Source organism: Globicephala melas, chromosome 7 (genome assembly GCF_963455315.2).
Source record: "Globicephala melas chromosome 7, mGloMel1.2, whole genome shotgun sequence".
Lineage (NCBI taxonomy): Eukaryota > Metazoa > Chordata > Mammalia > Artiodactyla > Delphinidae > Globicephala > Globicephala melas.
Window position 1 is genome coordinate 112,478,767 of NC_083320.1, and position 26,892 is coordinate 112,505,658.

At 38.9% G+C, this 26,892-nt stretch overlaps 1 protein-coding gene across 5 annotated transcripts in view; it reads right to left on the reverse strand.

Moving 5' to 3' along the window:
- The window catches only part of HERC2 (HECT and RLD domain containing E3 ubiquitin protein ligase 2), a 230,127-nt gene that overhangs the window by 71,788 nt on the left and 131,447 nt on the right, over positions 1 to 26,892 (reverse strand). For all 5 annotated transcript variants that reach the window (XM_060302596.2, XM_030840360.2, XM_060302595.2 and 2 more), the window contains 7 exons: positions 26,573 to 26,763; positions 25,753 to 25,858; positions 25,573 to 25,664; positions 5,707 to 5,882; positions 2,419 to 2,530; positions 1,012 to 1,093; positions 762 to 905 (listed from right to left, as the gene is read on the reverse strand). In XM_060302596.2, coding sequence (XP_060158579.1) covers positions 762 to 905; positions 1,012 to 1,093; positions 2,419 to 2,530; positions 5,707 to 5,882; positions 25,573 to 25,664; positions 25,753 to 25,858; positions 26,573 to 26,763 — 903 coding nt within the window. The remainder of the gene's footprint in view (positions 1 to 761; positions 906 to 1,011; positions 1,094 to 2,418; positions 2,531 to 5,706; positions 5,883 to 25,572; positions 25,665 to 25,752; positions 25,859 to 26,572; positions 26,764 to 26,892) is intronic.

Here is a 26,892-nt window from a genome sequence, read left to right on the forward strand (position 1 = left end):
GCTTCCAGAAAAGCTCTTTGGAGGGGCAGAGTGGGCCTGAGGAAAAGGCCTATCTTATATGTTCACCTGTGGCTGCAACGGGGGTGGACAGCAAGCTAGTGCACCTCACAGGTACTGAGGCTGCTACACTGGCCCTGGACCCCACCTCCAGGTTTCTACAGAGAATGGTAAAATGCCATCTTGCTCAAGCCACTACCGTTTGGATTTTCTGTTTTAAGGGGTTAAATCTAACCCTATCCAGTATAGACACGAACTCAGTTTGTATCTAATTCAGTTCATTTCCTCAGAGCACAGGGCTTTGAAATGATACTCAAAGTTTCCTGAATTGAAGCAGTGTAATTTTTTTTTTTAAATGGTTCTTTCTTATCACTGGAATTTACAGATACTGGGAATCTGATGAAAGTTACAGGCTCTTTCCCCAGAAAAGTAACACATATTTAAGCACAGAACGTGATGACTGCAGAGATGCTATGAACCTGAGACCACAAGCTCCAAGATTAAAAGCCCCCTCCTTTGGTGAGGTATGCCCCACACGCCTGGAACGCCAGCAACCACTGGCCTCCAAGAAGCCTCGTGCAGGAACAATAATTAAACTCTAGACCACCTGGAGTTTTACATTAACCAACTTTTATTCCTAATAGTTAAGTAAAATTTGAAAAAGAATGCAAAGACACTTTAGGGGAAATTGTTTACGGCCCCAGTTAATTACAGAGCACGAACAACAGGCTTATCTGTGCACCAGTGCAAAGCCTGGCTCTTACCTGAGTGAACGGCCACCTTCTTGACCACGTAACTGCTGAGAGCTGTGATCTGTCGAGGAATGGGCACAGTTCCACTGGAGAGGCCCAGCCCCAGCCGGCCATTCGTGGCTTCTCCACAGGCATACACTTTGCCTTCCACTGTCACTGCAAGGAACAGGAGTGAGGAAAGGACTCACTTTTCACAATGCAACAACTATGTTTTCAGTCCTAAGCATCATATAAAACTTTTTAAATATTAGAATAATCATACCTGCAAACAAACTTTTAGAACCACCAGCCACCTGTACTACATTTAAAGCAGACAGTGTCTCAGAGAATGAAGGAACTTTTATCTAAAACAAGAATTTTTTTTAAAGGAAAGGAGAAAAGAGAGAATGTTATTTACACTTTTAAAATTACAAGTAATCTTACTAGATGGTACATAGAATTACTGTTAATTTACATGGTTATATTAACCAAAGTTCTTGTCTCTTAGATATACACAAGTATTTTAAGGATGAAATGATATACTGAGATTGACTTTAAAATGAATAGGAGTGAGGCTGTGTAGGAAATAAAGACAAAAATGTGACCATCTGCAACTGTTGAAGCTGGTACAGGGACAAGAGGACTCAGGTCCCTATTCTTTCTACCTGGGTACATCTGAACATATCCATAATAAAAGGCAAAAAATAAAATACACATAATGTAAAGATATAAACAAACATTTGGTAAATTACATTTTATTTCAGGTCATGTCCTGCTCATTCTTGTTAATTCTAAGAAATTATACACTTATATTTCCCATTAGAGATGGGTGTGATTTAATTTAAAATTATCAAAGCCCCTGTCTAAGAAGCCCTTTATGATTCCTATGTGTCAGAAAGTATCAAATAGTCACTACTACTGTGGAAGAAGGATGTTCATCCCAACCGTGAAGCGCCAACCTATCTTTCATGTGCAAACCCCAAAAAGGGCCATGCCCTCGGGACCCCCTAGACAGCCCCTGTCACAGCTGAGGCTCCCAGAGCTTCTGGGCCTCACGTATCTCCAAATGCAGGGCAGGAGCCTCAAAAACAGATGTAACTCGAGGCTGCTGAATTGCATAAGATTATTTTCATTGTACTAGAACCACAAGACTTAAAATGAATGAGTTCTAACTTTCCTTTTCAGCTCCTCGGCAATGCAGATAACAAGGGATCTTATGATGGGTGAAGTCTCATGGAATACTAAGTAGTGGAGATGCTCATCTGAAAAGAAAGTGTTTCCAGACACTAAAATTCGGAGGAATCTCTTCCTCAGTTAAGAGCCACACTGAATTCAACTCTAGTTCAAATGCATCAATTGTTGTACCTACTCTTTAAAATATAATTAATACTCTACAATTTTTACCTCTGTGCTTGTCAAATCTTTTCAAAAGTGTATGTTCTAGTTTACAAAACAGCAATAATGCAACTATATCTAAAGTGCACTATTTTCCAAGGACAGAGGCTTCTCAGAAACTAAATTTGATAATGTCTGTAAGTTCATGTCAAGAATTACTTAAGAAAAGTCAACTTTAAAAACAACATATAAAAGGAAAGACCATTATAAAAACTTCAAGAAGCATGGCTGTTGCTGGGCCTGTCTGGGTCTGAGCAGCATGGGGTGGCGAGGGCACTGGGTATCGGGCAGGTACCTTGGAGCCCTTCAGCCCTCCCAGCTGGTCCTTGTCATTCAGGCCCCACACAAACACTTTGGTTCTTATCGTAGCCGCCGATTCCAGACCTGCAGCCTTCTTTCTAATAAGGCTAATCAAAGGAAAAATAAAACAGAAATAGAGGTCAGAGTGAAAAAATTTTTTAAATAAAAAGGAAAACAACCTCAAGCACACAGTTTGCTGGTTACTATCAGAAACTCTTAAAGTTTTGTTTTAATTCAACAAAGCCTGAAGTATACACAGGAGTTAGTGTTCCAGAGGGTCAAAATTTCTAGATACCAGTATGCTACCTTTCAATACTAGAATTTAACCTTAGCTTTTTATTCTGGTGGAGATCTTCCCAAGAGACACTGTGCAGTTCTCTTTCTTCTTGTATACCAAGTTGAACGTGACAGCTTTTACTGCTTTTACAGCAATTACCGCCCATCGCCTTAACGCACAGCTACTGCAGATGTAACTGGAGAGAATGTTGGTTAATGGCGCCAAGAATCACCACCGGGACTGGCATTGTGGCCATGTCCCTAAACCTCAAACGCTGTTTGGTCATATTTTCCCCGCAAAGAAATAATAAAATGGATGTAGCCACATGGCCTCTGATGTACTCAAACACAAACACATGTCCCGAGGCAAAATGCAAATTTCTTCCTTTACACCCTCTGCCCACTGTGCTGGCCAGCTGTGTTGGAGGAGGAGGTCCAAATCTCCATTCTGCCAGGGGAGGTCTCACCAGCCCCCCGAGGCTCCTGAAGCACAGGCCATCTCATTCATCCCATCTCCTGACCTGCCCTCGATGGGTTAAAAGTTTGATCAACAAAGTCCACACATTATTCAAAATAAAATAAAAATTAAATTAAAAAAAATTTAAATGACAAAATCACAGTAACCGATGTCCATGCATTAAGTGTTAACTATACTGCTAACACTTGAGAAAAATGGCTATTGTTACTTCCAATTTGTTGTACATCATAAATAAATTAGATTGAATCAATTAAAAAAAAAAGTCCATCAATTCTTGAACACGATAAGAACACGAAGTACATGGAACAATGTTAGATTTGCTTGGTTGTCAGTTTTATGCCAGGTGGTAAGAAAACTGTTGCTTCTGTGTTTGAGGTTTTAGCTTTTTGCTTTTGTTCTATTTTTATAAGCTACAATAGACAACTGAAGACTCCAGAGATTAGCTTACAGATAGGTAAGATTTTTTAACGTGTTACATACTAATGAATATTTACTTTCAGGGATCAAAATTTTATGGTTTGGGGATAAAAGGGTAGGAAAACTCTCATCCCATACCAGGCAAAGGAGAGCAAGTATATGTACATTCTATTTGAAATACCCTGTAACACAGTGTTACTCAAAAGTATGTAAGGGATTCCACCAGTGTTGAGACATGTAAGGACTGGTACCATGTAAGCATCAGCAGGGGGAACAAATGCCAGCGGGTGGTCAGTGAGGGCACACCCTAGTTGGGGGCTTGCCCTGTGGGAGACTGCTTGGACCATTCATTAGTTATTAGCTCATTAATGATATTTGAAAGGAAAAAAAATTACATTCAAATATCTAGAATTTCTTTTGTGAATGTATCCAGCTGTGTAAAAATTTCACCTATGAGTAAAGCTCAAACTTTTGTGGTTATTTCACATATATAGTACATGTACTAATTATATTTGCCCAATTCATTTTAGTAGCTACCGAATAAGAAAATGTGACTCTAGAATCCTTTCACTTAAAAATCCCAATGATTTATTTAAGTGAAATGTCATTTTCCTCACTTAATTAAATTAATGCATGTAGACACAAACAGTTTGAACTGTAACATATAGTATAACATATATTCTAGATAAGGTAGTGTTATAAGACTATTTTCTCTTCAACTTCTTTGCAAAGCTTCCAAAATGAAACAAGACAGGATCCAAGCCCAAGATCCCTAGAATGACCTGATTTATCACCACAGTGGCCACCTCTTCATGATTAAGAGTATGTGCTTAATAGCAGTGCAGAGCCAAGCTCCTTTGTTTCAAAAGGACAGACTGCTCACGTCACACACTAGAAAGCACTCAGTGCTAAGGGCAGTGATCAGCAGAGCTCAGCTAGCACTGTTACCTGCCTCTAGTGAACATCTGCAAGGACCCAGCTACACCAGCAATACAAGAGAAACACCTATCGACTTGGCAATTTCACTTTTAGCAATTTATTTGTGAAAAGACAACTTATCTGAGGACAGTAATTGCCTGCACTGTTTGCTGCTGGGACGTAAACAGAGCTCAGAACAGACACTGCACATGAGCCCTCCATACAGGTCTTGGAATAAAAAGCAAATGTGCACAGACCTGGCAGACACCTTTCTTCACCCTTGGTATATGATGTTCCCCTGCCAACACCCCTTACTGCCCACTTTGCTTTGATGGGGGGAGTTTTTCCTTGTTCTCCTGACAGCCCAATGCTCCTTTGCAGTCGCTCAAAGCACCAGGCCCTTCTCCTTCGTGCACTTCCCACAGCCATGAGGCCACTCTAATGTGTGTGAGTTTGTCTTGTTTTATTTAGCATGTTCACTACAGCATTCACAGGACAGAGAACAGGGTTTAGCCCCCAGTAGGTGTTCAATAAATATATGGTGGATGAATAAATACAGTAATAGTCATCACTACAGGGCTCATACAAAATAAGGAACTGAGTAAATGAGAACTTAATCATGAGATGAAATATTGTACAAAATAAAATTATACAACAGAAGGCTAATGATACAGATATTCTAAAGATGGATGTTACTCATGGTTGCACAATAATGTAAATTTACTTAATGTCACTGAACTATACACTTAACTGGTTAAGATGGTAAATTTATGTATATTTTACTGTAATAAAAAATTTTTAATTTAAAAGTTATTAAAATTCTTAACAAAAAAGCCTATAAAATACATACCATACCACACTATCTCCAAAGGAAAACACAATTAGGGACAGATAAAAAAGAAAACTACAAGAATATATACCAAAATATTAACAGTAATATTTCAGGTAGAAAAATTAACATTTTTATTTTCCCTTTTAAGTGAATTTTTCTAAATACAATGTGTTTCCACATTAAATTTTTCCTAAAATTAAATTAAATCATATTTTTGAATATGATTTGAACATTAACTAATACTTAACAAATAGTCCTATCGGCACTAAACTATCCTCATTATGAGATACACTCCAATTAAACACTGGCTTTTGAAAGTCAGAGTTTGGGCATGAGTACCACCAACAGCAAACAGCTCTCACCTCCCACTGTTGCCTTTTTCGTCCTCTTCCTCCTCATTATCTGAAGCTAAGAAAGGAACTGCAGCCAAATCTTCCTCCTCCGCACGTATCCGTCCCAGCAGAATGAGACCATGGATTTTACAATCAATTCCTGAGCTCCTGCACTGCTTTATTGCAATTTCAATATACCTGTGATACTAGATACAAACACAGTAAGCTACAGAGTTTTCAGAATCAAACACATTTGATACTTTAACTGGAGAGAAGGACATATGAGACATGGAATGTGTGGAAAGTTAGAGCCCCTTTACTTAAGTTCTGGAAATACTAGGCAGGGTTGAGGCAGGCACATTTGAGTGGGGTTTGCTTTCAAAAGAAGTCGTTAATTCACCAAGGATGTTCATCCAAGGCATGGGACTCACAGTAATTTTCTTACTAAAATGAAATAGTATGATAGCCTTACTGAATGACTCCAAAACTTTTCTGTCTTAAAGCTTTCTTAAACCAAGATGATTAAGAAAGAGATTAGGTGTCAGGTAGTCACAAAGGCTTCATAATTTTTAAAACATAATAAAAATACTTGATTACATACAAATTAGAGAAAACAATACAGAGTCCCATAACCCCATCACCTAGTTCAACAATTATCAATGGATGACTGATTTTGTTCATATATGGATTATCATAAGAAAATTCCAGGCAGCATGTTGTTTTAAAACTTTAGTATGTATCACTGAAATACAGGCATTTAAAAAATATATCCACAGTACTATTATGATAGCTAAATCAATAATCTTATATCATCTAAATGCTACCAGTGATCAAATTTTCTAATCATCTCATAAACATCTTTCTATTTTCAGCTTATCCAAATCAGAATCCAAACAGGATGCAACCTCCCTCTGTTACACCTTTGCCATTCATTTTTTAAAGTTGGCTCCCTGTCCCACGGAATGCCCCACCCCCCGTACTTGACATTCAGAGTATTCTTCTATTCCTGTATATCATGTGAACAAACACTGAAACAGCAGGAAGCACACACATCACCAATGACTTCTTGTTGCCTCAATGGGCCCTAATCAAACGTTAAGATCTACCTATGATTTCACAGGAAGTACAGGTTGAGTGAAAAAGGCAAACAGAGAAATGAAAAATTCTACAAGAAAAAGAGACCCTGTTTCTTTCTTTAGCAAGGAAAAACCAAGACAGTGAAAAATTTTAATGAAGTGCAAAGTGCAGACACTGCCTGAATCACGATTCAGAGTAACCAACTACAAATGAACATTTATTGGATAATTGGGAAAATTTAAACATTGACTGGATATTTTATGATATTAAAGAAAAACTTTTCGGTGTGATGGCATTGTGGTTACATTTTTAAAGTCCTTGTTAGAAATGAATAATTGAAGTACTCACTACTGAAATAAGGCCATGTCTGGAGCTTGCTTTAACACCTCAAAAAAAAAAGGGCGGGGGGCAGGGGGGACACATGGACGGAGTTAGTGAAACACGACTGGCAAAAATGTTGATAATCATTGAAACTAGGTGATAGGTTCATGGAGGATTCAGTATACTTACTATTTACAGTTATGTTAGAAAATTCCTGTCACAAACCATTTTGATAGGAAAAGCAATGCTAGAAGAAAGAGTCCAGTAGCTTTACAGGAATGGTAATATTCTAGTTCTTAAGTTGGTTGGAGGGATGGAGAGTGGGCCCTGAATTTTCTGAATACTCACAATGCTTCATATTTCTCATATACGTGAAATACACTATTCTGTGCTTCTCAAATATTACGTAATAAATTGTTCTGAACTGAAAATTTATTAAAATTTATTAAAATCAATACACCTTTCATGAATACCTATCTCAGTTACTGAATAAATTTCTGTGGTTACTGATTTACTTAAAATACAAAAAAAAAGAATTCAGTAGCATAATTAAGATAACAGACAAGCTACATTCCATTACCCAGCAATAAGTTAATAAAATGCACTAAAATGCAATATTATCTTTTCTCAGAAAAACTCAATAATATCTTCAATTTTCATCATTTGCCACTTTATTAATTTATTACCACCATTGGTATTAACTGTTAATTTATTACATGGCATTCCATAAAATAGTTTAATGACATTCAAGAATGAATGGTGTTCCAAAATTTTATTTATCAAAGACGGGAAGAAAATAAATAGAACAAAAACCTTCTGGTGTACCCAAGGGCCAAAGCATCAACTCTTAGACCTGGGGGAAAGTGTTGGTATGGTCCCATAGTCTCTAGATACAAGTTACCAATCTTCCACCTTGAAAAACTGTGTTACCAGTTTCTTTAACGTAACACACTGGGATCACATGGAACTTGCCTGCCTTTATGTGGACAGAAAAAAATAATAAAGCAATGATTCTTACCCAAGGAGCAAAAGACCTGTACTCAGAAAACTATAAGATACTGATGAAAGAAATCAAAGACGACACAAACAGATGGAGAGATATACCATGTTCTTAGATTGGAAGAATCAATATTGTGAAAATGACTATACTACCCAAAGCAATCTACAGATCCAACACAACCCATTTCAAATTACCAAAGGCATTTTTCACAGAACTAGAACAAAAAAATTTACAGATTGTATGGAAACACAAAAGACCCTGAATAGCCAAAGCAATCTTGCAAAAGAAAAACAAAGCTAGAGGAACCAGGATCCCTGACTTCAGACTATACTATAAATCTACAGTAATCAAAACAGTATGGTACTGGCACAAAAACAGAAATACAGATCAATGGAACGGGATAGAAAGCCCAGAGATAAACCCACACACCGATGGTCACCTAATCTATGACAAAGGAGGCAAGACTCTACAATGGAGAAAAGACAGTGTCTTTAATAAGTGGTGCTGGGAAAACTCGACACGTACATATAAAAGAATGAAATTAGAACACTCCCTAACACCATACACAAAAATAAACTCAAAATGGATTAAAGACCTAAATGTAAGGCTGGATTATTATAAAACTCTTAGAGGAAAACATAGGCAAAACAATCTTTGACATAAATCGCAGCAAGATCTTTTTTGATCCACCTCCTAAAGTAATGAAAATAAAAATAAAATGGACGTATACACACTAACAAACATAAGGTAGATAGCTAGTGGGAAGCAGCCGCATGGCACAGGGATATCGGCTCGGTGCTTTGTGACCGCCTGGAGTGGTGGGCTAGGGAGGGTGGGAGGGAGGGAGACGCAAGAGGGAAGAGATATGGGAACATATGTATATGTATAACTGATTCACTTTGTTATAAAGCAGAAACTAACACACCATTGTAAAGCAATTATACCCCAATAAAGATGTTTAAAAAAAATAAAAATAAACAAATGGGACCTAATTAAACTCAAAAGGAAAGGAACAGCAAAGGAAACCATAAACAAAACAAAAAGACAACTGTCAGAATGGGAGAAAATATTTGCAAACAAAGCAACTAACAAAGGATTAATCTCCAAAATATACAAACAGCTCATGAAGCTCAATATCAAACAAACAAATAGCCCAATCAAAAAATGGGTGGAAGATCTAAAGAGACATTTCTCCAAAGAAGACATACAGATAGATGGGCAACAGGCACATGAAAAGATGCTCAATATCACTAATTATTAGACAAATGCAAATCAAAAATACAATGAGGTATCACCTCAAACTGGTCAGAATATCCATCATCAAAAAATCTACAAACAGTAAATGCTACAGAGGGTGTAGGGCAAAGGGAACCCTCCTACACTGTTGGTGGGAATGTAAATTGGTGCAGCCACTATGGAGAACAGTATGGAGGTTCCTTTAAAAGCTAAAAATAGAACTACCATATGGCCCAGCAATCCCACTTCTGGGCATACGTCCAGAGAAAACCATAATTTGAAAAGACACATGCACCCCTATCTTTACTGGAGCACTATTTACAATAGCCAGGACATGGAAGCAACATAAATGTCCGTCACAAGAGGAATGGATAAAGAAGATGTGGTACATATATACAATGGAATATAACTCAGCCATAAAAAAGAACAAAATAATGCCATTTGCAGCAAGATGGATGGACCTAGAGATGGTCATACCAAGTGAAGTAAGTCAGACACAGAAAGACAAACATCATATGATATCGCTTACATGTGGAATCTAAAAAAAAAGGGTACAAATGAACTTATTTACAAAACAGAAGTAGAGTCATGGATGTAGAAAACAAACTTATAGTTACCAAGGGATAACGGGAGGAGGGATAAATTGGGAGACTGGGACTGACATATACACACTGCTATATATAAAATGGATAACTAATAAAAACCTGCTGTATAGCACAGGGAACTCTACTCAATACTCTGTAATGGCCTATATGGGAAAAGAATCTAAAAAAAAGAGTGGATACATGTACATGTATAACTGATTCACTTTGCTGTACACCTGAAACTAACACACTGTAAGTCAACTATACACCAATAAAAATTTTTTTAAAGTAATAAGGCAATGATTGGTAAACTGCATTTAATAATTTAAAAATAAACTCACTTATGATAAACTTTAGATGAATAAAAGTCAACTATTTGGTATCTTTATCCACTATCATATCAATTAAATAAGTTCTCATGAGATAATGTATAGGTAGTTAAAAAAAACTGCTTTAACCTGCGTTACTTTAAATATATTTAATTTACTAAAATAGTGTTCACGTCTGTGTGGAAAGATTTACTGGAAGATTTATAAGGCAGTCTCACTGATCCGTAATATGTACTGTTTAAAAGAACCTTCACTGATTCTCTCAGACAGAATTTTCAGGAGATAAAATTAACTTGGATTCATTTTGAAATTTTCCTTACTACCAAATTAAAGGTATGAAAACAAAAAAGCAATTTCCAGTGTCACATGTATGGTCAGAAAGAACTATTGCAATAGTAACAGATATTTAACGTGAATAACACAATGCTAAATGCACAAAGCACCCTGACATGCTTGGCAATGACTTTTGCCAAGAGCTTTTACCCCTGCTTCTTACCAAAGATAGTGAGGAAGAAATTTGTTTTGTTTTCTTTTCAAGCTGATCTGATAAGCAACAAATTCAAGTTGTATACATGTCAAATTTTAAAATAAATACAATTATTTAATTAAGGGGGAAAATATGGGCTCAATGTTATTATAGAGATGGTCAAAAAAAGGCAACTCCATTGTCATTTGCAAACCATCAAAAAGGAACACTATGGGAGAGTGGCCAAGATGGCAGAGTAGAAGGACACTAAGCTCACCTCTTCTCACAAGCACAACAAAATCACAACAATCTGCAGAACAACTATCGTTGAAAAAGACTGACACCTACTAGAAAAGATCCTCTACAGCTAAAGACATAAAGATGGACCACAGCAAGACTGGTAGGACAGGCAGGCTCATGATATAATTAAATCCCATACCCACCGGGGTTGGCAACTCACAAATTGGAGAATAATTATATTACAGAGGTTCTCCAACAGGAGTGAGAGTTCTGAGCCTCACATCACGCTCCCCAGCCTGGGGGTCTGGCACTGGGAAGAGGAACCCTGAGAGCATCTGCCTTTGAAGATCAGCGGGGGCTTGACTGGAGGAGATCCAGAGGACTGGGGGAAATAGAGACTTCACTCATAAAGGGTGCATGCAAAATCTCACATGCACCAGGACCAAGAGCAAAAGCAGCAATTTGATAGGTATCTGGGCCAGATCTACCTGCTGGTCTTGGAGGGTCTCCTGGGGAGGCAGGGAGAGGCTGTGGCCCACACTGGGGGCATAGACACTAGTGGCAGATATATCAGGAGAATATTCATCTGCATGAGCTCTCCTGGAGGCTGACATTCTGGCACCAAGGCCTGGCCCCACCCACCAGGCTCTAGGCTCCAATGCTGGAACGCCTCAGGATAAACAACAAACTAGGTGCGGAAACAGCCATCAGCAGACAGACTGCCTAAAGACTTCCTGAGCCCACAGCTGCCTCTATACATGGTCCTGCCCACCAGAGGACCAAGACCCAACTCCACCTACCAGGGGGCAGGCACCAGCCCCACCTGCCAGGAATCTCACTCACTCAACTATCTAGACCAGCCTCACTCACCAGAGGTCAGACACCAGAAGCAAGAAAATGACAGTCCTTCAGCCAACAGACCAAGTCTGCAAATGCAGGCCAGACCCTACCCTGGAACCAGCTGGCCCGTGGCCCTTCCTTGGATGATGAGAAGGAACTGCACTGCTGGGATGCATAGGACATCTCTTACAGAGGGCCACTTCTCCAAGGTTGAGAAGCAGAACCAACCTACCACATACATAAAAATACAAATAGCAATTTAAACAAAATGCAGCAACAGGATTATGTTTCAGACGAAATAACAAGATAAAACACCAGAAGAAAAACTAAGTGACGTCGAGGCAATCTACCCAAGAGTTCAGAGTAATGATGATAAAGATGATGAAAGAACTCAGAAGGAGAATAGATGCACAGAGCGAGAAATTAGAAGTTTTTAAATAAAGAATTAGAAAATATACAGAACAACCAAACAGAATTAAGGAATGCAATAACTGAACTGAAAAATATACCAGAAGGAATCAACAGTAGCCTAAATGAGGCAGAAGAATGGATTAGTGAGCTAGAAGACACAGTACTGGAAATCACTGCTACCAAACAGAAAAGAGAACAAAAAGAAATGAGGACAGTTTAAGAGACCAGTAGGACGACGACAAGCACATAAATATTCATATTATAGGGGTCCCAGAAGAAGAGAGAGAGAAAGGACTTGATAAAATATCTGAAGAGATAATAGTTGAAAACTTACCTAAGCTGGGAAAGGAAAAAGTCAACCAAGTCCAGGAAGCACAGAGAATCCCATATAGGATTAACCCGCAGAGGAATACACAAGGACTATTGTCATAAAAATGAAAAAATTAAAAGATAAAGAGAGAATATTAAAAGTAACAAGGGAAAAGCAAAAGACAACATACAAGGGAATCCTATAAGGCTATCAGCTGATTTTTCAGCAAAACCTCTGCAGACCAGAAGGGAATGCACAATATAAAGTGATGAAAGAGAAGAACCTATAACCAAGAATATTCTACACTGCAAGGCTCTCACTGAGATTTGATGAAGAAAACAAAAGCTTTACAGACAAGTAAAAGCTAAAAGAATTCAGGAACATCAAACCAGCTTTACAGCAAATGCTAAAGGAACTCCTCTAGGTGGAAAAGAAAACGACACAACTAGAAACAAGAAAATTACAAAATGGAAAAGCTCTCTAGTAAAGGTAAACATACAGTAGGAAATCATTCACACACAAAGCTAGTAGGGAGGTTAAAAGACAAAAGGAGTAAAATCATCTGTACCCACAATAAGGGTTTAAGGGATAGACAAAACAATTAGATGTAAAATATGAATTCAAAAGCAGTGACCATGAGGGGAGAAGAGTACAAATGCAGGGTATCTAAAATGCATTTGAAATTAAGAGATCAGCAACTTAAAACAAGCACATATTTAACTAGACTGCTGTACAAAAACCTCATAGTAACCACAAAACAAAAACCTGTAATAGAAATACACACAAAAAAGAACAAGGAATGCAAAATAACACTAAAGATATACATCAAATCAGAAGAAAACAAAAGAAGAAAGGGGAAAAAAAGACCTACAAAAACAAATCCAAAACAATTAGCAAAACGGCAACAGGAACATACATATGGATAAATACCTTAAATGTAAACGGACTAAATGCTCCAACCAAAAGACACAGACTGACTGAATGGAAACAAAAACATGGCCCATATATCTGCTGCCTATAGGAGACTCACTTCAGATCTAGAGACACATACAAACTGAAAATGAGGGGAAGAAATGTTATATCTTCTTCAATCCAAGGAAATACAACAATTGTAAATATATATTCACCCAACAGGGAAGCATCTCAACATATAAGGCAAACATTAACAGACATAAAAGGAGAAATCGACAGTAACACAATAACAGTGGGGGATGTTAATACCCCACCTTCATTAGTGGACAGATCACCCAGACAGAAAATCAGTAAGGAAACACAGGCTTTAAATGACATATTAGACCAGAGGGGCTTAATTGATATTTATAAAGCATTCTCCCTGAGAGTAGCAGAATACACATTCTTTTCAAGTGCACATGGAACATTCTCCAGGATAGATGACATGCTAGGCCACAAAGCAAGCCTTGGCAAATTTAAGAAAACTGAAATAATAGCAAGCATCTTTTACGACCACAACACTATGAGATTAGAAATCAACAAGAAAACAACTGCAAAAAAAACAAGCATATGGAGGCTGAACAATATGCTACTAAACAGCCAGTGGATCACTGAAGAAATCAAGGAGGAAATCAGAAAATACCTACAGACAAATGAAAATAAAAACATGATGATCCAAAACCTATGAGATGCAGCAAAGCAATTCTAAGAGGGGAGTTCTCAAATAAACAACAAACCTTATGCCTAAAGCAAACAGAGAAACAAGAACAAACAAAAGCCAAAGTTAGGAGAAGAAATCATAAAGATCAGAGCAGAAATAAATGAAATAGAGACTAAAATACCAATAGAAAAGATCAATGAAACTATAAGCTGGTCCTCTGAAAACAGAAAAAAAAAATTGATAAACCTTTAGTCAGAATCATCAAGAAAAAAACGGGAGAGGGCCGGAAACAATAAAATCAGAAATGAAAAAGAAGTTATAACCAAGAGCACAGAAATACAAAGGGTCATAAGAGACTACTACAAGCAACAACATGCCAATTAAATGGACAACCTAGAAGAAATGGACAAATTCCTAAAAGGTATAATCTCCCAAGACAGAATCACGAAGAAATAGGAAGTATGAACAGACCAATTACAAGTACTGATATTGAATCTGTGACTTCTTTAAATCAATTAAGCAATTTATTTTTCACTGATGTATAGTTGATATATAATAATATGTGAGTTACAGGTATACAATATAGTGATTCACAATTTTTATAGGTTATACTCTATATCTGCTATATTCCCCACGTTGTACAATATATCCTTGTAGCTTATTTTATACCTAATAGTTTGTGCCTCTTAACCCCCTACCCCTATATTGCCCCTCCCCTCTTCCTTCTCCCCCTGGTAGCCACTAGTTTGTTCTCTATGTCTGTGACTCAGCTTCTTTTTCTGTTATATTCACTAACTGGTGTATTTTTTAGATTCCACATGTAAGTGATATCATACAGTATCTGTCTTTCTCTGTCTGACTTATTTCACTTAGCATAATGCCCTCCAAGTCCCTCCATGTTGTTGCAAATGGCAAATTTTCATTCTCTTTTGTGGCTGAACAGTACTCCATTGTATTTATGTACCACATCTTTATCCGTTCTTCTGTTGATGGACACTTAGGTTGCTTCCCTATCTTGACAATTGTAAATAATGTTGCTATGAACATTGGGGTACATGTTATCTTTTTCGGATATATACCTGTACCAATTTACGTTCCCACCAACAGTGTACAAGTGTTCCCTTTTCTGCAATTCTCGCTAACATTTGTTATTTGTGTTCTTTTTGATGACAGCCATTCTGACAGGTCTGAGGTGATATCTCATTGTGGTTTTAATTTGCATTTCACTGATGATTTGTGATTTTGAGTATCTTTTCATCTGCCTGTTGGCCATCTGCATTTCTTCTTTGGAAAAATGTCTATTCAGTTCTTCTGCCCATTTTTTAATTGGGTTGGTTTTATGCTGTTGAGTTGTATGAGCTGTTGATATATGTTGTATATTAATCCCTTATCAGTCATACCATTTCAATTTTTTTCTCCCATTCAATAGGTTGTCTTTTCGTTTTCTCCAGGGTATCCTTTGCTGTGCAAAAGCTTTTCAGTTAATTATGTGCTAAATCTGTGATTTTAAAACTTGCAACAATCAAAAGTTCAGGACCAGGTGGCTTCACAGGTGAATTCTACCAAACATTTAGAGAAGAGTTAACACCTATCCTTCTGAAACTACTGCAAAAAAACAAACTGCAGAGGAAGGAACATTCCCAAACTCATTCTATGAATCCACCATCGCCCTGATAGCAAAACCAGACAAAGATATCTCACACACACACACACACACACACACACACACACACACACACAAAAGAAATGAAAATTTACAGGGCAATTATCACTGATGAACATAGACACAAAAATCCTCAACAGGTGACCTCCCTGGTGGCGCGGGTGGTTAAGACTCCATGCTCCCAATGCAGGGGGCCTGGGTTTGATCCCTCGTCAGGGAACTAGATCCCACCTGCATGCTGCAACTAAGCAGCTGGTGAACCGCAACTAAGGAGCCTGTGAGCCTCAACTAACAGAGCCCACCTGCCGCAACTAAGGAGCCCATGTGCCACAACTAAGGAGCTGGTGAGCCACAACTAAGGAGCCCTCGAACCACAACTAAGTAACCTGCCTGCCACAACTAAGGAGCCCACGTGACGCAACTAAGGAGTCTGCGAGCCACAACTAAGGAGCCTGACTGCTGCAAGTAAGACCTGGCTCAACCAAATGAATAAATAAATAAATAAATAAATTTTTAAAAACTTCTCAACAAAATACTAGCAAACCGAATCCAACAATACATTAAAAGGATCATACACCATCATCAAGCAGAATTATCCCAGGGGTGCAAGGATTTTTCAGTATTCGCAAATCAGTGTGATACACCACGTTAACAAATTGAAGAATAAAAACCGTATTATCATCTCAAATGGATGCAGAAAAAGCTTTTGACAAAATTCAACACACACTTATGATAAAAACTCTCCAGAAAGTGGGCATAGAGGGAACATACCTCAACATAATAGAGGCCATAAAGCCTATCCAGGGCTTGAAATAGATACTGGGACGAGGGGAAGATGGCGGAAGAGTAAGATGTGGGGATCACCTTCCTCCCCACAGATACACCAGAAATACATCTACACGTGGAACAACTCCTACGGAACACCTACTGAACGCTGGCAGAAGACCTCAGACCTCCCAAAAGGCAAGAAAGTCCCCACGTACCTGGGTAGGGCAAAAGAAAAAAGAATAAACAGAGACAAAAGGATAGGGACAGGAGTGCACCACTGGGAGGAAGCTGTGAAGGAGGAAAGGTTTCCACACACTAGGAAACCCCTTCGCGGGTGGAGACTGCGGGTGGCACAAGGGGAAAGCTTCAGAGCCGCGGAGGAGAGGACAGCAACAGGGGTGCCGAGGGCAAAGCGAAGAGATTCCCGCACAGAGGATCGGTATCGATCGGCACTCACCAGCCCGAGAGGCTTGTCTGCTCACCTGCCAGGGCGTGCGGGGCTGGGAGCTGAGGCTCGGGCTTCAGGGAGAGGTCGGAGCACAGGGAGAGGACTGGAGCTGGCGGCATGAACACAGCCTGCAGGGGGTTAGTGCACCATGGCTAGCCGGGAGGGAGTCCGGGGAAAAGTCTGGACATGATGAAGAGGCAAGAGACTTTTTCTTCCCTCTTTGTTTCCTGGTGCGCGCTGCTTAAAGGAGCTCCAGAGACGGGTGCGAGCCGCGGCTAAAACTGCGGACCGCCTGGAAGTGTGGGATAGGGAGGGTGGAAGGGAGGGAGACGCGAGAGGAAAGAGATATGGGAACATATGTATAACTGATTCACTTTGTTATAAAACAGAAACTAACACACCACTGTAAAGCAATTATACTCCAATAAAGATGTGAAAAAAAAAAAAACTGCGGACCCCAGAGACGGGTATGAGATGCTAACGCACTGTGGCCGCCACCAAGAAGCCTATGTGCAAGCACAGGTCACTATCCACAACCTCCTTCCGGGAGCCCGTGCAGCCCGCCACTGCCAGGGTCCTGGGATCCAGGGACATCTCCCCCGGGAGAACACATGGCGCACCTAAGGCGGGTGCAACCTCACGCTGGCCTCTGCCGCCGCAGGCTCGCCCCGCACTCCGTGCCCCTCCCTCCCCTCCAGCCTGAGTGAGCCAGGGTCCCCAAAGGAGCTGCTCCTTTAACCCCGTCCTGTCTGAGCAAAGAACAGACGCCCTCCGGCAACCTACACACGGAGGCAGGGCCAAATCCAAAGCTGAGCCCCGGGAGCTGTGAGAACAAAGAAGAGAAAGAGAAATCTCTCCCAGCAGCCTCAGAAGCAGCGGATTAAAGCTCCACAATCAACTTGATGTCCCCTGCATCTGTGGAATACACGAATAGACAACAAATCATCCCAAATTAAGGTGGACTTTGAGAGCAAGATTTATTATTTTTTTCCCTTTTCCTCTCTTTGTGTGTATGTGAATGCTTCTGTGTGAGACTTTGTCTGTACAGCTTTACTCCCACCATTTGTCCTAGGATTCTATACGTCCGTTTTTGTTTTTCTTTTTCAAACAAAATTTTTTTCTTAATAATGACTTTTTAATTTAATAACTTTATTTTATTTTATCTTATTTTATTTTATCTGCTTTCTTTCTTTCTTTCCTTCCTTCCTTCCCTTCCCTCCTCCCTGCCTCCCTCCCTCCCCTCTTCCTTCCTTCCTTTCTTCCTATCTACTTTTTCTCCCTTTAATTCTGAGCCGTGTGGATGAAAGGCTCTTGGTGCTGTAGCCAGGAGTCAGTGCTGTGCCTCTGAGGTGGGAGAGCCAACTTCAGGACACTGGTCCACAAGAGACCTCCCAGCTCCACATAATATCAAACGGCGAAAATCTCCCAGAGATCTCCATCTCAACACCAAGACCCAGCTTCACTCAATGACCAGCAAGCTACAGTGCTGGACACCCTATGCCAAACAACTAGCAAGACAGGAACACAACCCCATCCATTAGCAGAGAGGCTGCTTAAAATCATAATAAGTCCACAGATACCCCAAAACACACCACCAGACGTGGACCTGCCCACCAGAAAGACAAGATCCAGCCTCATCCACCAGAACACAGGCACTAGTCCCCTCCACCAGGAAGCCTACACAACCCACTGAACCAACTTTAGCCACTGGGGACAGACACCAAAAACAACGGGAACTACAAACCTGCAGCCTACAAACAGGAGACCCCAAACACAGTAAGACAAGCAAAATGAGAAGACAGAAAGACACACAGCAGATGAAGGAGCAAGATAAAAACCCACCAGACCTAACAAATGAAGAGGAAATAGGCAGTCTACCTGGAAAAGAATTCAGAATAATGATAGTAAAGATGATCCAAAATCTTGGAAATAGAATAGACAAAATGCAAGAAACATTTAATAAGGACCTAGAAGAACTAAAGAGTAAACACGCAACAATGAACAGCACAATAAATGAAATGAAAAATATTCTAGATGGGATCAATAGCAGAAAAACTGAGGCAGAAGAACGGATAAGTGACCTGGAAGATAAAATAGTGGAAATAACTACTGCAGAGCAGAATAAAGAAAAAAGAATGAAAAGAACTGAAGACAGTCTCAGAGACCTCTGGGACAACATTAAACGCACCAACATTCGAATTATAGGGGTTCCAGAAAAAGAAGAGAAAAAGAAAGGGACTGAGAAAATATTTTAAGAGATTATAGTTGAAAACTTCCCTAATATGCAAAAGGAAATAGTTAATCAAGTCCAGGAAGCACAGAGAATCCCATACAGGATAAATAAAAGGAGAAATACGCCAAGACACATATTAAACAAACTGTCAAAAATTAAACACAGGGTTTCCCTGGTGGCGCAGTGGTAGAGAGTCCGCCTGCCGATGCAGGGCACACGGGTTCGTGCCCCGGGTCCGGAAATATCCCACATGCCGCAGAGCAGCTGGGCCCGTGAGCCATGGCCACTAAGCCTGCGCGTCCAGAGCCTGTGCTCCGCAACAGGAGAGGCCACAACACTGAGAGGCCCACATACCGAGAAAAAAAAAAAAATTAAATACAAAGAAAACATATTAAAAGCAGCAAGGGAAAAACAACAAATAACACACAAGGGAATCCCCATAAGGTTAACAGCTGATCTTTCAGCAGAAACTCTGCAAACCAGAAGGAAATGGCAAGAGATATTTAAAGTGATAAAGGAGAAAAACCTGCAACCAAGATTACTCTACCCAGTAAGGATTTCATTCAGATTTGATGGAGAAATTAAAACCTTTACAGACAAGCAAAACCTGAGAGAGTTAAGCACCACCAACCCAGCTTTACACCAAATGCTAAAGGAACTGCTCTAGGCAAGAAACACAAAAGAAGGAAAAGACCTACAATAATGAACCCAAAACAATTAAGAAAATGGGACTAGGAACATACATATCGATAATTACCTTAAATGTAAACGGATTAAATGCTCCCACCAAAAGACACAGATTGGCTGAATGGATACAAAAACAAGACCCACGTATATGCTGTCTACAAGAAACCCACTTCAGACCTAGAGACACGTACAGACTGAAAGTAAGGGGATGGAAAAAGATATTCCATGCAAATGGAAACCAAAAGAAAGCTGGAGTAGCAATTCTCATATCAGACAAAATAGACTTTAAAATAAAGACTATATGAAGAGACAAAGAAGGACACTACATAATGATCAAAGGATCGATCCAAGAAGAAGATATAACAATTGTAAATATTTATGCACCCAACAGAGGAGCACCTCAATACATAAGGCAAATACTAAGAGCCATAAAAGGGGAAATGGACAGTAACACATTCATCATAGGGGACTTCAACACCACACTATCACCAATGGACAGATCATCCAAAATGAAAATAAATAAGGAAACACAAGCTTTAAATGATAAGATGGACTTAACTGACATTTATAGGACATTCCATCCAAAAACAACAGAATACACATCAAGTGCCCATGGAACATTCTCCAGGATAGATCATATCTTGGGTCACAAATCAAGCCTTGGTAAATTTAAGAAAATTTAAATTGTATCAAGTATCTTTTCCGACCACAACGCTGTGAGACTAGATATCAATTACAGGAAAAGATCCATAAAAAATACAAACACATGGAGGGTAAACAATACACTACTTAAAAACGAAGTGATCACTGAAGAAATCAAAGAGGAAATCAAAAAATACCTAGAAACAAATGACAATGGAGACACGACGACCCAAAACCCATGGGATGCAGCAAAAGCAGTTCTAAGAGGGAAGTTTATAGCAATAAAATACTACCTTAAGAAACAGGAAACATCTCGAATAAACAAACTAACCTTGCACCTAAAGCAATCAGAGAAAGTAGAATTAAAAAAACCCAAAGTTAGCAGAAGGAAAGAAATCATAAAAATCTGATCAGAAATAAATGAAAAAGAAATGAAGGAAACGATAGCAAAGGTCAATAAAACTAAAAGCTGGTTCTTTGAGAGGATAAACAAAATTGATAAACCATTAGCCAGACTCATCAAGAAAAGAAGGGAGAAGACTCAAATCAATAGAATGAGAAATGAAAAAGGAGAACTAACAACTGACACTGCAGAAATACAAAAGATCATGAGAGATTACTACAAGCAACTCTATGCCAATAAAATGGACAATCTGGAAGAAATGGACAAATTCTTAGAAATGCACAACCTGCCAAGACTGAATCAGGAAGAAATAGAAAATATGAACAGACCAATCACAAGCACTGAAATTGTAACTGTGATTAAAAATCTTCCAACAAAAAAAAGCCCAGGACCAGATGGCTTCACAGGCGACTTCTATCAAACATTTAGAGAAGAGCTAACACCTATCCTTCTCAAACTCTTCCAAAATATAGCAGCGGAGTAACACTCCCAAACTCATTCTACGAGGCCACCATCACCCTGATACCAAAACCAGACAAGGATGTTACAAAGAAAGAAAACTACAGGCCAGTATCACTGATGAACACAGATGCAAAAATCCTCAACAAAATACTAGCAAACAGAATCCAACAGCACATTAAAAAGATCATACACCATGATCAAGGGGGCTTTATTCCAGGAGTGCAAGGATTCTTCAATATATGCAAATCAATCAACGTGATACACCATATTAATAAATTGAAGGTGAAAAACCATATGGTCATCTCAACAGATGCAGAGAAAACTTTCGACAAAATTCAACACCCGTTTATGATAAAAACCCTGCAGAAAGTAGGCACAGGGGGAACTTTCCTCAACATAATAAAGGCCATATATGACAAGCCCACAGCCAACATCATCCTCAATGGTGAAAAACTGAAAGCATTTCCACTAAGATCAGGAACAAGACAAGGTTGCCCACTCTCACCACTCTTATTCAACAGAGTTTTGGAAGTTTTAGCCTCAGCAATCAGAGAAGAAAAGGAAATAAAAGGAATCCAAATCGGAAAAGAAGAAGTAAAGCTGTCACTCTTTGCAGATGACATGATACAATAGATAGAGAATCCTAAAGATGCTACCAGAAAACTACTAGAGCTAATCAATGAATTTGGTAAAGTAGCAGGATACAAAATTAATGTGCAGAAATGTCTTGCATTCTTATACACTAATGATGTAAAATGTGAAACTGAAATCAAGAAAACACTCCCATTTACCACTGCAACAAAAAGAACAAAATATCTAGGAATAAACCTACCTAAGGAGACAAAAGACCTGTATGCAGAAAATTATAAGACACTGATGAAAGAAATTAAAGATGATACAAATAGATGGAGAGATATACCATGTTCTTGGATTGGAAGAATCAAAATTGTGAAAATGACTCTACTACCCAAAGCAATCTACAGATTCAATGCAATCCCTATCAAACTACCACTGGCATTTTTCACAGAACTAGAACAAAAAATTTCACAATTTGTATGGAAACACAAAAGACCCCGAACAGCCAAAGCAATCTGAAGAACGAAAAACAGAGCTGGAGGAATCTGGCTCCCTGACTTCAGACTATACTACAAAGCTACAGTAATCAAGACAGTATGGTACTGGCACAAAAACAGAAAGATAGATCAATGGAACAGGACAGAAAGCCCAGAGATAAACCCATGCACATATGGTCACCTTATCTTTGATAAAGGAGGCAGGAATATACAGTGGAGAAAGGACAGCCTCTTCAATAAGTGGTGCTGGGAAAACTGGATAGGTGCATGTAAAAGTATGAGATTAGATCACCCCCTAACACCATACACAAAAATAAGCTCAAAATGGATTAAAGACCTAAAAGTAAGGCCAGAAACTATCAAACTCTTAGAGGAAAACATCGCAGAACACTCTATGACATAAATCACAGCAAGACCCTTTTTGACCCACCTCCTAGAGAAACAAAAATAAACAAATGGGACCTAATGAAACATCAAAGCTTTTGCACAGCAAAGGAAACCATAAACAAGACCAAAAGACAACCCTCAAAATGGGAGAAAATATTTGCAAATGAAGCAACTGACAAAGGATTAATCTCCAAAATTTATAAGCAGCTCATGCAGCTCAATAACAAAAAAACAAACAACCCAATCCAAAAATGGGCAGAAGACCTAAGTAGACATTTCCCCAAGGAAGATATACAGACTGCCAACAAACACATGAAAGAATGCTCAACATCATTAATCATTAGAGAAATGCAAATCAAAACTACAATGAGACATCATCTCACACCAGTCAGAATGGCCATCATCAAAGTATCTAGAAACAATAAATGCTGGAGAGGGTGTGGAGAAAAGGGAACACTCTTGCACTGCTGGTGGGAATGTGAATTCATACAGCCACTATGGAGAACAGTATGGAGGTTCCTTAAAAAACTACAAATAGAACTGCCATATGACCCAGCAATCCCACTACTGCGCATATATCCTGAGAAAACCATAATTCAAAAAGAGTCATGTACCAAAATGTTCATTGCAGCTCTATTTACAATAGCCCGGAGATGGAAACAACCTAAGTGTCCATCATCGGATGAATGGATAAAGAAGATGTGGCACAGATATACAATGGAATATTACTCAGCCATAAAAGGAAACGAAATTGAGCTATTTGTATTGAGGTGGATGGACCTAGAGTCTGTCATACAGAGTGAAGTAAGTCAGAAAAAAAAGACAAATTCCGTATGCTAACACATATATATGGAATTTAAGGAAAAGAAAAAATGTCACGAAGAACCTAGGTGTAAGACAGGAATAAAGACACAGACCTACTAGAGAATGGACTTGAGGATATGAGGAGGGGGAAGGGTAAGCTGTTACAAAGAGAGAGAGTAGCATGGACATATATACACTACCAAACATAAAATAGATAGCTAGTGGCAAGCAGCCGCATAGCACAGGGAGATCAGCTCGGTGCTTTGTGACCACCTAGAGGGGTGGGATAGGGAGGGTGGGAGGGAGCGAGATGCAAGAGGGAAGACATATAGGAACATATGTATATGTATAACTGATTCACTTTGTTATAAAGCAGAAACTAACACACCATTGTAAAGCAATTATACTTCAATAAAGATGTAAAAAAATAAATAAATAAAAGGTTGGGGAACCCTAAAAAAAAAAACAGTATATGAATATACCTTTGCTATAAATGTGGACTCCACTATCTACTGCGTGTGTGTGTGTGTGAGTGTGCACACGCTTTGGGGGGGGCGGAAAAAAGAAAAAAAAAGAAAGATACTGTACTACTGTAGTCTATACAGTACTGTAAAGTATCCAAAAGCATAACCACTTGTAGAGGATGCACACATGTGACAATGTATGCCAGACGTGAACTAACTTACATGACTGGACATGTGAACACACATTCTCATCTTTGAAAGTTCGCATCTTGAAGGTTCGTATGTAGGGGACTTACTGTACTCATAAAACTATAAGACGCTAATGAAGGAAACAGAAGATGACACAAACAGATGGAAATATACACCATGTTCTTAGATTGGAAGAATATTGTGATAATGACTATACTACCCCAGGCAATCTACAGTATCAATGCAATCCCTATCAAATTACCAATGGCATTTTTCACAGAACTAGAACAAAAAAATTTTTTAATTTGTATGTAGACACAGAAGACCCCGAAAGCCAAAGCAATCTTGGGAAAGAAAAACAGTGCTGGAGGAATCAGGATCCCTGACTTCAGACTATACTACAAAGCTACAGTCATCAAAACCAGTATGGTACTGGCACAGAAACAGAAATATAGATCAATGGAACAGGACAGAAAGCCCAGAAATAAACCTACGCACATATGGTCACCTTATCTTTGACAAAGGAGGCAAGAATAGACAATAGAGAAAAGACAGCCTCTTCAGTAAGTGGTGCTGGGAAAACTGGACAGCTACATGTAAAAGCATGAAATTAGAACACTTCCTAACACCATACACAAAAATAAACTCAAAATGGATTAAAGACCTAAATGTAAGGCTGGATTATTATAAAACTCTTAGAGGAAAACATAGGCAGAACACTCTGTGATATAAATCACAGGAAGATCCTTTTTGACCCACTTCCTAGAGTAATGAAAATAAAAATAAACAAATGGAACCTAATTAAATTCAAAAGTCTTTGCACAGCAAAGGAAACCATAAACAAAACAAAAAGGCAACACTCAGAATGGGAGAAAATATTTGCAAATGATGCAATTGTTAAGGGATTAATCTCCACAATCTACAAACAGCTCATGAAGTTCAGTATCAAAAAAACAAACAACCCAATCAAAAAATGGGCAGGAGGCCTAAACAGACATTTCTCCAAAGAAGACATACAGATGCTCAACAGGCACATGAAAAGGTGCTCAATATCACTAATTATTAGACAAATGCAAATCAAAAGTACAATGAGGTATCACCTCATACCAGTCAGAATGGCCAACATTAAAAAGTCTACAAATAATAATGCTGGAGAGGGTGTGGAGAAAAGCGAACCCTTCTGCACCGTTGGTGGGAATGTAAATTGGTGCGGCCACTATGGAGAACAGTATGGAGACTCTACTTACCTCTGTGGAGTCATTCAGAAGGGACACTGTGGTATCAGTGGGGTTAATGTTGATTGTCTTTAATTCAATTAGGTTATTTAGGGAATTTCCACCTAGGAAGAAAAATGGGGTAAAGGAATCAGACAAAGGAGTTTTTATTATATGATAGAAGATATTTTTTGAGTAAAGTAATTCAAGTACCTGACACGACAACCAGGGAAGGCATGTAACTACTGTCAGCAGGATCCACTATCATTTTTAATCTATGAACAAGAACATCTGGGAAAATCTCCAAACGAATCCAATGCTTTAAAAAAAAGAAAAAAAAGCCTTCTTAGTAAAATTCAGCTATATTTTAGCTGGAAAGTATCACTAAAGCTTGACTCTCAATGAGATTTTTTAAATATATAATTTCACATGAGAGACAGAATTTGCCTTTAAGCTGGCAGAAACAAGAGCATTACTTGTTTATTAGAAGAATGTCTCCCTCTAAGCCCCAGAAGTCATGTGTTTATAGACTCCTGACTTAGGGTGGTCCCTTAATACCCATCAAAGAGTAGGTTATAGAAAACACTAGAGTCAAAGTGGAGGGAAAGCACCTTTCTCCAAGTCTAACTTGCATGTCTAGATAAGGCACACCCATATGTAAGTGCGATTAAAACAGCATTCCAAAGATAAACACATATTTGTTAGGATATATTAGAAGAACTTCTAACCAGAAGCAGAATCTGAACTCATACATTTTATGTGGGGGAATAAAACAAAACAAAACAAACCCTATTATACCCTCTATCAGTTATATAAAATCTATTACCGATATTGTTTAAAAATCTCTGACAATGAAAGCTGGATGGCATATTACTCTGAAACTTTAAAGTAATTATGAACTAAAATACAAAATGAGTACTGAGAGGTGCCATCACAGTATAACTTAGTAGGTTTTTCAAAGTTTGTGCTGAAGCTCTAAAAGGTTAAGCCATCTAAATGAAGTGTTTCTGGAAGTGTCCCCATGGCACACTACCTTTCCTTGTGAGCCCGAGGACTGCCAGCAGGGCTCGCTGCCGTCAATGAGACGGGAAGCCTGGTTCACAGAGGATGACACGTTTAGGCTCTTCACCATCCGTGCCCAGCTGTCCAGCAGCATTCCTGGCTGACTGTTGTGAGAGCGCTTCAGCTGTTTTCCAGAACGGCCACAAAATATTGCAGACTGTCCTATTTAATGGCGGTCAAACAGTGTTAATACTTGTGGGACAGAACCTTCACAACCAAGAAATAGATATTACATAGTGTTGAGCTCCTTACTTCAAGAAAATAGTAAGTTTCCAAACTAAAAGGAGCTAA